The sequence below is a fragment of the Echinops telfairi genome, unplaced genomic scaffold (assembly GCF_000313985.2).
Source record: "Echinops telfairi isolate 266 unplaced genomic scaffold, ASM31398v2 ScPeMD7_70;HRSCAF=299, whole genome shotgun sequence".
Classification (NCBI taxonomy): domain Eukaryota; kingdom Metazoa; phylum Chordata; class Mammalia; order Afrosoricida; family Tenrecidae; genus Echinops; species Echinops telfairi.
In genome coordinates, this window is record NW_022103968.1 from 4,864,698 (window position 1) to 4,876,622 (window position 11,925).

An 11,925-nucleotide genomic window follows, 5' to 3' on the forward strand; every position below is an offset into this window, starting at 1 on the left:
GAACTGGAAGCGGTGGTGGGAAGTGTGGAGGGTGACTTGGAGAGAGGGGGCGCTGATGAGGTCAGATACCTAGCCTTTGACAACACGGGTCGGGGCAGGCCTTCAGGACACTGCATTCATACTCTCCCTGGGGCCCGCAAGGGATCAGTGAGACTGGTGAACAGCCCTTCCCCCTCCCTCCACAGCTCCACTTTGGTGGAGGCCTGCTCTCAGGTGGGTAATGCTGAGCCAACTCGTTCCACAAGGATGTTCCGCCTGGACCCAGGAACTGACCAATACAGTGTGGACCAAAACCAAATGACCCAAACTATCTGAGACCCTAGCCGACAGAGAACACCCGCCCCTGTGGGATTCTGAGATTGTAACTCTTCACGGGAGCAGAAAGTCTTTCTCCCCCAGAGTGGCTGGTGGCCCAGACAGCTGACCTACCTTGTAACGATCAGCCCCACGTGTAACCCATCTCAGCCCCTGCACTAATGTGAAGCCCCGTGGCCGTCTCTGTGGAATGGCTGGGGAGGGTGACTCATTGCCACCACCCCTCTGTGGATAGCGCTGTCCACGTAAGATGAATTGATACACCGTCCCCGGCCACCCAAGCATAGTGATGGGACAAGAGACAGTGGGACACACAGCTTGCAAAGGCCTTTTGGATGCTCACAGGAGATGGGACACTGAGGGGGCCTACCCAGTGAGTCAGGCAGCCTGGCTGGTGGCCGGTGCCCAGGCAGGATGGGGTGGGCGTTACAAGACCCATTAACACCCAGACAGCATCTCCAGCCAAGCTCCGCTCCCGTGTCTGACTGAGGACCCTGGGAGCCAGGGCGAGGCCTGGGTGCCCTCTGAGTGAGACTCTCCCTCTGCCTCCCTAGGAGCCTCCAAGTGCTGTGACCTGGTGGTCAAGATTAAGGACTGCAAGGAGGGGGAGCATGTGACCACACCTCAGTCCTCTCCAGCACCCCCTGAGGCCACCCCTCCCCCAGGGCCCCCTTCCTCCGAGGAGCCAGGCCCTCAGGGCCCATTGGAGGACTGCCCTGTGCCTCAGCGGACACCCACCAGCAACTTGACCCTGCAGGTAAGCTCTCCTGCAGCCCCCAGCCCCAGCCCCAGCCCACGGGAGGCGTCTGAAGGCCTCAGTGGACACCCAAGCTCTTGAGCACTTCTAAAGCTGGACCTTGCAGTCCCAGAACCTTCTGGCCTGCATTTCACCCTGAGGACCAGGGCTACGGTGGTGCCAGGCTCCGTTGTAGGGTGACAATCAGTGATGATGACAGACAGACACGTGGCACCCGGGTGTCTGGGCTGTGGACTGTGGAGTTCCAGGGTGGGCTCTCAGGGCCAAGCTCACTAACAGGGTCAAGTGGGGGGCTCGGGGTGCTGGGACCTATGGAGCCGGCACATCTGTGGCCGTGTGGTCCGAGGCTCTGGCAGACAATGGTCCCCTGCTTTGATGCGTATAGGGTGCCCTGGTGGGGCAGTGGCTAAGGCTCAGCTGCTAATTGAGAGTCAGCAGTTCCATCCGGGACCACCTTGCAGGAAGAGGCCTGGGAAGTCCACACCATAGCACCCACAGCCTTCGAAACACTCTGACCGGTGCTGCTGGGTCCCCAGCATGCCTGTGCTTTGGCCCCAGGCTTTGGCTCTGCCGCTGCCATCCGAGTTCTGCCAGTCCGACTGGCTTCTCGGCTGAATTGGGCGGACACGTGACCTCTGCATGTCACTTCCCCTAAAAGGTGCCTCTGTCCCACTCAGGAGGCCCTGGAAGTCCGTAAACCACAGTTCATTTCCCGCTCACAAGAGCGGGTGAAGCAGCTGGAGCTCAGGATGCAGCAGAGGAAGGTGCAGCATGGGGAGGCCCCAGGCCCCAAGCAGAGCCTGCGGCCCACCCGCGCCAACAAGAAGCAGTTCACCGTCCCCCACCCGCTCAGCGGTAAGCTGCCCCGGGGAGTCCCGGCTGGGTTGGGGGGCAATGCCTGGAACCCCTGTGTTTGAGAACCAGGTTTCCCAGTTGGGAGAAAGGGCTTGAGACAGACGTATTGTCATGAGCACCTGGAGGAGCCACCCGTGGGCCAGGGCTCGGCCTTGCAATATCTGGCTCTCCCAGACTTTTCCAAGAGAGCCCCTTTGCCCTTTCAGGGTTGCCGACTCCATCCCTGCCAGGACAAGAGGTCATTTCCCGTTGGTTTTCATCGGGGTTTGTCACCCTGGACGCTCTCCCTGAGGGGCTGGCCAGCTTTCAGGCCACTCAGCCACTGTCAAGCTGACCTGGCTGGGCAGGGCTGGATGAGGGTGAGGTAGTCATCTGGAACCTTCTCTGGCCAGGTGCTGTGCACAGGGCCAGGGCACCAGTGTAAACAGACCTCACCCGAGTCTTCCCAGCAGGAGCAATAAGAAGAGATGAGACAAGAGGGGGCACCCTGTGCAGGGGACCCTAGAGATGGCCCAGGGGCTCCTGCCTAGGCAAAGTGCCAAACCCGGAGGCCTGGGGCCCTGCCTTTGCGCCAGGAGCTTGCTCTTTCTTCTTGGGAAGCAGCTCAGGCCCTTGGGAGGTGAAATCCTGGGTATAATTCAGAATGAGAGTCCTCCGGGAAAATAAGCCGGTGCAAGAAATTCGGCTTCCCAAACACTATCCGGGTTTGCTGGGGGTGGAGCAGGCAGGGCCTGAGGGGAGTGGTGGAGGCCTGTGGTCTGTGAGACTGCAGGCAAGGTGGCCTTAGAGGTGGCAAGGCACCTGTCCCACCTCCCTGGGTAATGCCGTGAGAGCTGGAGGTGAACAGAATGTGTGCAGATGCCCGCCACCCACCCACCCCCACCTGCCTCCCCAGGGAAAACCCGTCTCCAACCAGTATTTTCAGGGCTGCAACCCTGGGCTGGGTTCCGGCGGGTGCTCCAGGGGTACTTTCATCTCCCCTCCAACAAAGAGTGTTCTGGGTTCCTAACTGTCAGCCACAATTGGGCCTGGGGTCTCCAGCCCCTACACATACCCAGGTGGTACTCGGGCTGTGGATAGCCCTCGGTCTCAACCCCTGTGCAGGTGGGGCTGCCCTCCCAGTCCTGTCCTTGCCGTGGCTGCTGTCTTGTCCACTCAGTGTTTGCCAGGGTCCTCCTGGCTGCTGCCATCCCTTGGCCCGTGCACCCAGCAGTGTCTCTGAGGAGACAGAAAGAGGCCTGTGTGCGCCCAGTGACCAGAAGCCGACTCGGGACGGTGTTCCCTTTGATTAAAACAACATGGTGGAAACACCGGCTTTTGCAACGGCAGGAAGATGGTGCTTCCTTTACCAATGGATTGATTGTTTTTGCCCAATAATTTCCTTGCCACCCCCACAGCCAGCTCAGTCATCGCCCTCACCTGGGTGTCACCAAGGATGTCTGTCAACCTGGTGTTGGGTCATTCTGGGATGCAGCCACCAGCATGAGGCCTGGTCCCGGGTCAGTGGATCTCTGAACCCAGAGGGCAGGATGATGCTGGGAAGGCCCGGGAGTAGAACAGACTGGGCTTCCATAACCACCGTGATCCTATTGGAAAGTTATGGAACCATGGGAAGCTATGTGAGCTGAACCATTAATCCCCAGACTTTCAAAACCACGACCCTGTTTGGGAGACTTGGAATTGCGAGGCTGGCAAAGAATCTTCCCGGAAGCACAGGGGACTGTCGAGAGGACAGACAGCAGTCCTACAGAGGGACAGCCAGAGTGTTCCTCAGAAGCTAGGACAGGAAGGCTTCGTCTCACGCACTGTGGCTACCTTGTCAGGAGAGAGCCCTCCCTGGAAAAGGACAGCGTGCTTGGTAGAGTGGAGGGACAGCGATAAAGAAGAGGAAGGCCTGCAAAGAGAGGGATGGACGCAGTGGCCACCCCAGTGGCCGCCACGATGGTGAGGGAGGTTCTGTAGTGCGCAGGGGTCTCCGTGAGTTTGGAACTGGCTGGAACAGCGCCTAATAACAGCAGAGCAGAACTGGTCCCTTGGGTGGTTGAGACGTCTAGTCTTATGGGAGTGTCAGCCTCATCTTTCTCCCACAGAAAACAGCTCTCCTGTGGTCAGCGGCCCAGCGCATAACCGACTGCACCATCAGCCCCCCTCAGGCACTGCCGTAGAGTCGATTGTGACGACGGTGCTCCTCCGAGACACCGTGAGGGAGCTCTGTGCGTCCCGAGCCTGTAGCTGTTCACGGGAGGGGAAAGCCTTGTTGGTGCTTCTCCCAAACCACACCATCAAGCAAGCCTAGTCTCATCCCTTCAAATCAATAGTTTACACCTGCCATTCCCAGAGCACACATGTTAAATAAAATGCGGAGACAGTTTATTAGATTTTCTTAGGATACCTCCAGATTGAAACCTTTCCAACTCCCAACCCCACCCCCCAAAAAACCCCACACCAACTCAATGTGGTGGGGTCCCTGTCCCTCGTAGCAGCCCCAGAGGACAGAGTAGTTCTTAGACTGTGACTTTCAGGACGTGGGAAGCCCGCTCTCTCTCCATGGAGCAGCTAGTGGTCTCGAAATCCTGACCTTTAGGTTCGCAGCCCGCACATAACCACTGCGCCCCCTGGGCTCAGCCTCCATCTGTGTAACCTGACTTTCCCCTTTGGCATTTTCGACCCTGAGCTGCCTTACTACGTTCTTTAGAGCCCGCACCAGGAATCCCATTGCCCAGATCCCATCATGCCTTACTGAAGGACCCCAAGTGGCACTGTCATCTGCCATCGTCCCCAGAAGCCAGGGCTTCATTGGAAAGGTGGGAAATGGGAACGTGAGCTTGTTTCCCACCTCTGCACCATTTAGTCTAGCCGTGCCAGGGAGCAGGCGCCCCCAGGGACCCCCAGGCAGTGGACACTGGTGCCAGTTCCATGGTCCATGGCCCCCTGTGCCTCACTGGACACTTGCCCAGAACCGTCAGGGCCTGTTCCCCTGACATCTGTGATGACACCGTCAGGCGGGTGCCCAACTCCAAGTCCATCAGGAGAGTGGCCAGCCACCTTCCCCTTGGGACATCTTCTACAGTTGTCACCGAGAAGTTGCCAGGGAGACCAGAGCCAGGGCGAGGCCCCATCCATCCATTCCAATGAGCCTAGCACAAGGCTGGGAGAAGCAGGGAGCTGCCTGGGAACTGGTCACCACCCCGGGAGACGCCTGCTTCTCCAGCGCAGCCCACACTGCTGGTCTCTCCAGACAGTGCCCCTGGGACCGGGAGCTGGGCCTGGCCCTTCGTTGAGGGACGCCCTCAAAGCTGGCAGGAAAATATAGGACACACACACACATACACACACATCCCACCCCTCCCACCTACCCAGTGTATGGACCTCGCAGGCAGTTCTAGGGGAAGCGTGCTCTCCGCGGCACCTGGCACGTACTTAGGCCGCAGTCCGTGCGGTGAGCAGAGACACGGGGCGGGAGCTGTGGTCAGCTGCCCTCAAGGCAGTTCCGACTCACGCCACCTCGTGCAGGACAAAACAGAACACCGCCCCTGGCTGCCCGCCCTCCCAGCTGTTAGGTTTGAGCCTGGCCTGCAGCCACAGAGCCAATCTCGTCCAGAGGCCGCCTCTTTTTCACTGCCCCTCTACGTCCCCAGGCTTGATGTCCGTCTCCAGCCACTGGTCTCTGACAAATGTACAGAGTACGTGCCGAGAAGCCCCGCCGGCCTCTGCTCTTTTGTGTGGGGTTTGAGAGAAGGCCTGCACGTCCATTCCCGTTTTACTTTCCCCTCTCTCTCTTTAAGCCACTCCGACCACTCTTAGGTTTTAGGGCTCAGGAGTCCAGAGGGACTGTTTGTTGTTTGTTTGTTGTTTGTTTGTTTGTTTGTAAAGAGCATGCTATGTGCATTTCACAGCCCATCTCAGGCAGTAAAATCAGCAACCACACCCCATCCAGCCCGCCACATAGGCGCTTCCTTTCCTTCCATCCTCCATTCTAAGGAGCACCCTGACCGTCCCGCTTCCTGCATAGATGTGTTTGAGAGGTGGCGGCTTTTCGGGAGCCATCAGAGGTACTTGGCCCCTGCTGCCCCTTGCTGGGACTCCTGGGCATAACTAGGCAGCAACTACAATGAGGAAGCCCATGGTGCCTTTGGCCACAGGGATGGAGTGAAGTGGGGGACAAATGACGGAGGGGAGAGGCCCCTGGTTCCCTGGGGTTCACATGCCTCTTGGGGAGAGTCAGCCAGGAGGATAGCTGGAAGCCAAGTCCAGAATCACACAGGATATCCGAGGGGGTGGGAGAGGAAGAGCCTGGTGACTGTCCACCCCACAGTGCTCGAGGCTGAGAGAGGGCAACCTGCCCCCCGCTTATCCCTCACGTCTGGGGTTCACCTTTCTCATGGGGAGGGCCGGAGACCTGGCTGCAAGACCAGCCTGCCTGCAGTACTTCCACGTCAAGGCCCAGCACTCACTGCCCACGGCGTCATCACCAAGAGCAGGCTCCAAGGAGGCTGAACCCTGTCTGCGGCCACAGAGGGTGTGTCCAGCACAGGCCTGAGAGCCCTCAGGGCCCCACTGTCCGGTGCAAGTGGGAGGCGCACAGCTCTGCCTAGACGGCTCCTGCCTCCGAGGTGTTACCCACTGGGACAGCAGAAACCATCTTCCTGTGATGGGGTTTCCTTCCTGAGAAACCATAGCAGGCATCACCGGCTCTTACTGGGCCCCCAGGGACAGGGTCATGCTGCTGGAACATGCGAGGGTGGCACCCTCCGAGAGCACCCCCACCCAAACGACATAGCCTGTTTTCGATCCTTTCAGACTCCCAGTCTCCCATGGGAGGGGGTTCTGGGAGGCTCAGGCTTGGCAGCTGCCCTGAGCTACTGATGGCTTGTCCCTGGCTACATCCTTTCCAACAGACAGCTCGGGGCCCGGGTGATCCACATAGCGGGGAGGGCACGTCCGGAAACTTCTTCTATGTCACTGTCTCCAAAAATGGCTGACACTGCTGGGGGTGCTGGAATGACTGGGGGGGGAGGCTGCCAAAGCAGGTGACTACAGTTTATGCCCTGGGTGCTGGGCAGTGCTTTTCATTGGCTATAAAGAAGGCGAGAGGCCCAAGCGCCCCGGTTCTAAGTGCCCAGGTCAACCTCGGAGGAGCAGCTCCGGGGACGGAGCTGTCCGGATAAATCCCTGACCTCAGTCCAGAGCAGGGGTCTGCACAGGGCAGCCCTGGAGCCTCAGGTGGCTCCGGAGTAAAAGTGGAACCTTTCAAAGGATGCCATTCAGATAGTGGTGGCTTCATGCATTTGTGAAAATGCATTTGTGGGGAGCCGGGGTGGGCATGCCCCGCAGGGGAGCATGCTGGCAGGTGAGGTGAGGCAGGTACTCCAAGCTTGGCAGCTGGCTCCCTGAAGGGAGTGGGGCCAGTTAGGTGCACCGGCTGCCTTTCGCTTCCCTGGTAAGTGTGGCAGCGGTGGCAGTAGAGGCAGCACTGTCAGAGAATGGCTTTCCCAGGGAATGGTTGCTCTTTCCAAGGGAATGGTGGCCCTTCTGCTGCAACGCCTTGAGGCGGTTGGCCTTGTTCCTCGTCTGTCGGGGCAGTTTGTCTGAGTGCTTGTGGCATTCCCTGTCAATTTGGTGCCCCAGGTCTTTGCAACTTAAGAGGGTGGAGTGTGGGGAGGAGCTTCAACTCAAACTGAACAGGCTCTACCTAAATCTGATTATCCAGTTACCCACTGACTGGGTTCTAGTAGGCTCCTGTTTGAGAGGCTCAATCTTGGGCTCCAGGAGTGACCCTGCCAAGCCCGGGCACACACGCATTTCTTTAGTGAGTGGAAGAGTGAATAACTGGGACACACAGACTCATTCCATCACACACTTCCTGTAGGAGATCCTTTCGAAATTCAACTTTGAATGTTAGGAATTTGCCCGACTGGATTCGACACTCCCTAGGAGACTTGAACTGTGTTGTTTTGTTAGACACCCGTCCCAGGACCCTCGACATAGTGGATTTTTAATCTTCGGTTCATGTGGATGTGCCATTATGATTTTGTAGTAGAAGGTGTGACCACTTACTCTGTCCTGAGCATTAAAATGCACAATACAAATAATTCAGCGCTCAGGGGAAAAATGTATATACGTGGCTCTCAAATACTTTTTAAATTGCTGCTCGGGTTGGGAGGGGCTCCTCCATCTCAAAAGTTTGCCTCACCTCCCCCAACCCCAACCCTCCCGCAGTGTAGAGGGAGCCTCTCAATCGACCGTCCACAGGGGCTCCACGTGTAGGCAGCACGCCCGCCTCCCAAACAGTCTCCAGCGCAGGCGCCAGGCAATCCTTGGGGACACGGTCAGCTGTCCGGGTGTCCAGACCATCTGTGCACGCACATGTGTGCGCGTGTGCACGTGGTGGTATCTGACACCCACACGTGTTCCGTTCTCAGACATGAAAGGGAGGCCGAGACTCAGCTGCTGTCTGTCCCCCAGTGCCAGGAGCCCCAGGATCTCAGGCCTGGCTCTCCGCTGACTTTGAAATAGGGAGCCTGGCCTCGCCAAATCTGGTCCCCAGCAGACCCTGTGGTTAGGATCCGGTGACCGGCCAGGAAGCAAGAGTGTGTGGGGCAGCTGTGGGGCTGTCTGGGAGCAGGGTATTCCCGGGACACAGACATGGACGTGGACCTTGCTAACTTAATTTCATCTAAAAGAAAACAGTCACTTGCACTGTGAGTGTGACCTCCGTAAGCCTCGTCGTGCTTGGGGGCACACACTGACCACTGAAGAGCTGCTGTTTGGGGCCACTGAGAACTTCCCCTCCAGCAGTTGGGCGCACGTGCTGCTGCCCGTTGTGCTTCCCAACAGCCGGAGCAGGACCAGGGGGGCTTCACCTGCCTGGCTGAGCATCGGTCTCCAGAGGGTTTTGCACAGGGTGGGAGGCCCTGCTCCGAGGACTCAGGGACAGCTGCTCCATGTCCTTGTTCCTGGGCCATCACCAGCCTGCTGCGGGGCTCCCCTGTGGTGAGCTGGCTGTGCCCCTCACGGTGACGTCACCCTGGCACTTGCCCAGGGAGCCGTGGCTCTTTGTGGCTCCAGGCAGCGTCCCCAACAGTGTCTCCACGAAGGAACTGTGACTTTTGTCAAGACCACCGTGGGCCAGTAGTCCGTCCATGGCTTCCGTGCGTGTCTCCCGTGTCTGTGTCCCACGCAACAAAAGCCTGAACAACACAGCTCAGGCCGAGGCCATATGATGCCCCCCGCTTCCTTCTCAATGAACCCCCTCTCCGTGTTTTTCCAGATAACTTGTTCAAGCCCAAAGAACGGTGCATTTCAGAGGAGGAGATGTACATGCGGTCCAAAAGGTACTGGCACCACAGCCCCATCCAAACCCAAAACAAACCCACTGCCATCGAGGCGATGCCGACCCACAGGACCCTAAAGGGCAGGGCAGAACTGCCCCTGTGAATTTCCCAGACTGTAACTCTTTACAATGAGTAGAAAGCCCCATCTTTCTCCAGCAGAGCAGCTGGTGGTTTCAAACTGCTGACCTTGCGGTTAGCAGCCCAACAAGTAACCACTGTGCCGCTACGCCACCAGGCTGTCACTCCTGTATGTGTTTTATTCCAATGTAAATCCTGGCACGTCCATGCGTGGCCTGCTCCTTTTCCCAGCCACAAAAAGGGACACTTGGAGTGTTAGAAGGTGTGTGTACACAGTCTTTATTTTAAGTTTGAAGAACGCCGCACCTGCCTCTCTGCCCTATTTCTGCGGGACGCTTGTTACCGTTGATGTAGCGACTCTGGTGCCTGGTCCCCCCACAAGGGATGGGTTGACATCTCTGTGGTGCCATGATCACTGACCAACACATCATGCTACCTGTCCCCTGAGACAGCACCAGGCAGGGCAGGCCACGCTCCTTAACATCTAGATCACAGGACACTTTGAGAAAGGGGTTTGGAGACAGGACAAGCCTCAGGAAGTCAGTGTGGAGGGTTTGGGGCCTCTCACTGGGCGAGGGTATAGCGAGCTAACTCAAGAGTGGAGGGCCTGAGACCAGGCACCATCACCTGCCACACGGTCCGTCTGTGGCTCTTCTAAGAGCAGCACTGGTTTTCCGGGTTCCCCTCATGTGGTGCCCAAGCTTACCAACGACAGGACGGGGAGCTTCAGCCCCATGGGCCTGAGCTGCCACTTGGCCACTCACCAGGCGGCCCCTGGGTCTGTCTCAGAATCTACAACAACTTGCCGGAAGTCAAAAAGAAAAAGGAGGAGCAGAAGAAGCGGGTGACCCTGCAGAGCAACAGACTCCGTGCCGAGGTCTTCAAAAAGGTATCAGGGACCATCCTCGGGTGGCCAGGGCGCAGGCACGCGGGGCCACGCTGACACCTCCGTCCTGCCCCTCCAGCAACTACTGGACCAGCTCCTCCAGAGGAACGCCGTGTGACTTGCTGCCCACTGCCCTCCATGTCCCCGGACCGGGAAGGCCTCAGACGCCCAATGAGCCATTAAACTCCACGCTAGCCTCACTCCCAAAAGACCCTTCCTCCATTTTTTTTCTCCCCCCTTTCTCCATGAAGGAAAACCTAGCTTCCTGAGTTTCCAACTGACAGCACAGAGCGGCAGTGGTCCTGGATAGAGCCCACTTTTGGAGGGGACCGGTACCCAGGCAGCCTACCAGCAGATGTCCCCCTCTGCTGCCCTGGGCAGGGCAGTATTCCTCTCCCCAGAGCCCCCTCCCAGCAGGGAGGCAATATAAACACACAAGTGGCTTAGGTCCCCAGGAGACTTTTTTTTTCACCAAATTCCATCATTTAAAAAAAATCCCAATCCCACCTCCTGCTGCTCCTCTAAAGCCCAGATATCAGTATATCCCTGGGAGCATTCTAGCCCTCTCCGCACGCCTGTCCCAGGTCACGCTAGGACCTGACTTCAGATGTCAGTGGGGGCCTGGCAGAGATATAGGGGTACACAGTCTGCTTCTGGTCACCTGGTTGTGGTCAGTCACCATTCCTTCTTCTGCCCACTCAAGGCACCCTTCCTACATCCACCCACCAGAAGCAAAGCTGCCAAAACCATCCAAGCAGCTCCTACTGGGCCATCTATCCTGAACTGTCACAGCATCCACAGTTTATACTCACGTGCTTGGGAGCCAAGGGCAAATTAGTATTTAACAGCAAACATGGAAATAAACACAAATGTTACACAAACAAAGGCCTGCCTGGCTTCTCTGCTGTGGGTAGAATAGGCACTGTAGAACAAGTTTGGCTCTGCCTTTCTGCCTCGGCCAGCACCCTGCCCATGGTCACCCAGGCCGGGCGGCTGGGTGCTCCCTGACACCACCCCAGGAGCTGGTGCTGGAGAAACCCACAGACATCAAGCCGGTGCCAACTCCGAGGGACCCCGTAGGACAGAGTAGAGGTCTGTCTGTGAGTCTCTGAAATTTTAAATCTTTATAGAAGCAGACAGCCGCATCTGTCTCCCTTGGCACTACTGGTGGGTTTGAACCACGGATCTTGCCGTTAATATGTAGCCCACTAGGCCTTCTGCTGGCCAAGTGCAGATGGTGTAGCTGGCAAAGGGAAAATGCTCCTTTGTGAAGGGGCCAGCTCCAGTGTGGCTGAGCGGGCAAAAGGGAAAACATAGCTGATAAATAGCCCGTTATTTAGCCCTGCCTTGTGGTTCTCACCTGTTCAATGGACATCATCACAGTACCCCCACTGTAGGGTGGTGGTGGTGGTTAGTTGTCAAAGCAGCCGACTGTGTAGCAGGTGGAAATACTGCCCCTTCCCCTCTCACTGTGCCAGGCAATGCTCTGTGGCATCCAGAGGGTTTTCACTGGCTGGTATTTACCCTGTTTCCCCCAAAATAAGTCAGTGTCTTATATTAATTTTTGCTCCCAAAGATGCGCTAGGTCTTATTTTCAGGGGATATCTTATTTTTCCATGAAGAAGAATATGGTACACATTTATTGTTAATTGTTTTATTAAAAGAGACCTCGCACTTCCCGTCTGCTCTGGCTGCGCTGC

At 57.3% G+C, this 11,925-nt stretch overlaps 1 protein-coding gene across 1 annotated transcript in view; it reads left to right on the forward strand.

The window, feature by feature from the left end:
- CUNH10orf90 (chromosome unknown C10orf90 homolog) overlaps positions 1-11,095 on the forward strand; it is a 43,878-nt gene extending 32,783 nt beyond the window's left edge. Inside the window, exons 3-7 of the mRNA XM_045291380.1 lie at positions 870-1,072; positions 1,750-1,927; positions 9,198-9,261; positions 10,129-10,228; positions 10,305-11,095. Of these exons, the coding sequence (XP_045147315.1) occupies positions 870-1,072; positions 1,750-1,927; positions 9,198-9,261; positions 10,129-10,228; positions 10,305-10,343 (584 nt within the window). The 3' untranslated portion in view covers positions 10,344-11,095. The remainder of the gene's footprint in view (positions 1-869; positions 1,073-1,749; positions 1,928-9,197; positions 9,262-10,128; positions 10,229-10,304) is intronic.
- Positions 11,096-11,925: the final 830 nt, after the last annotated feature.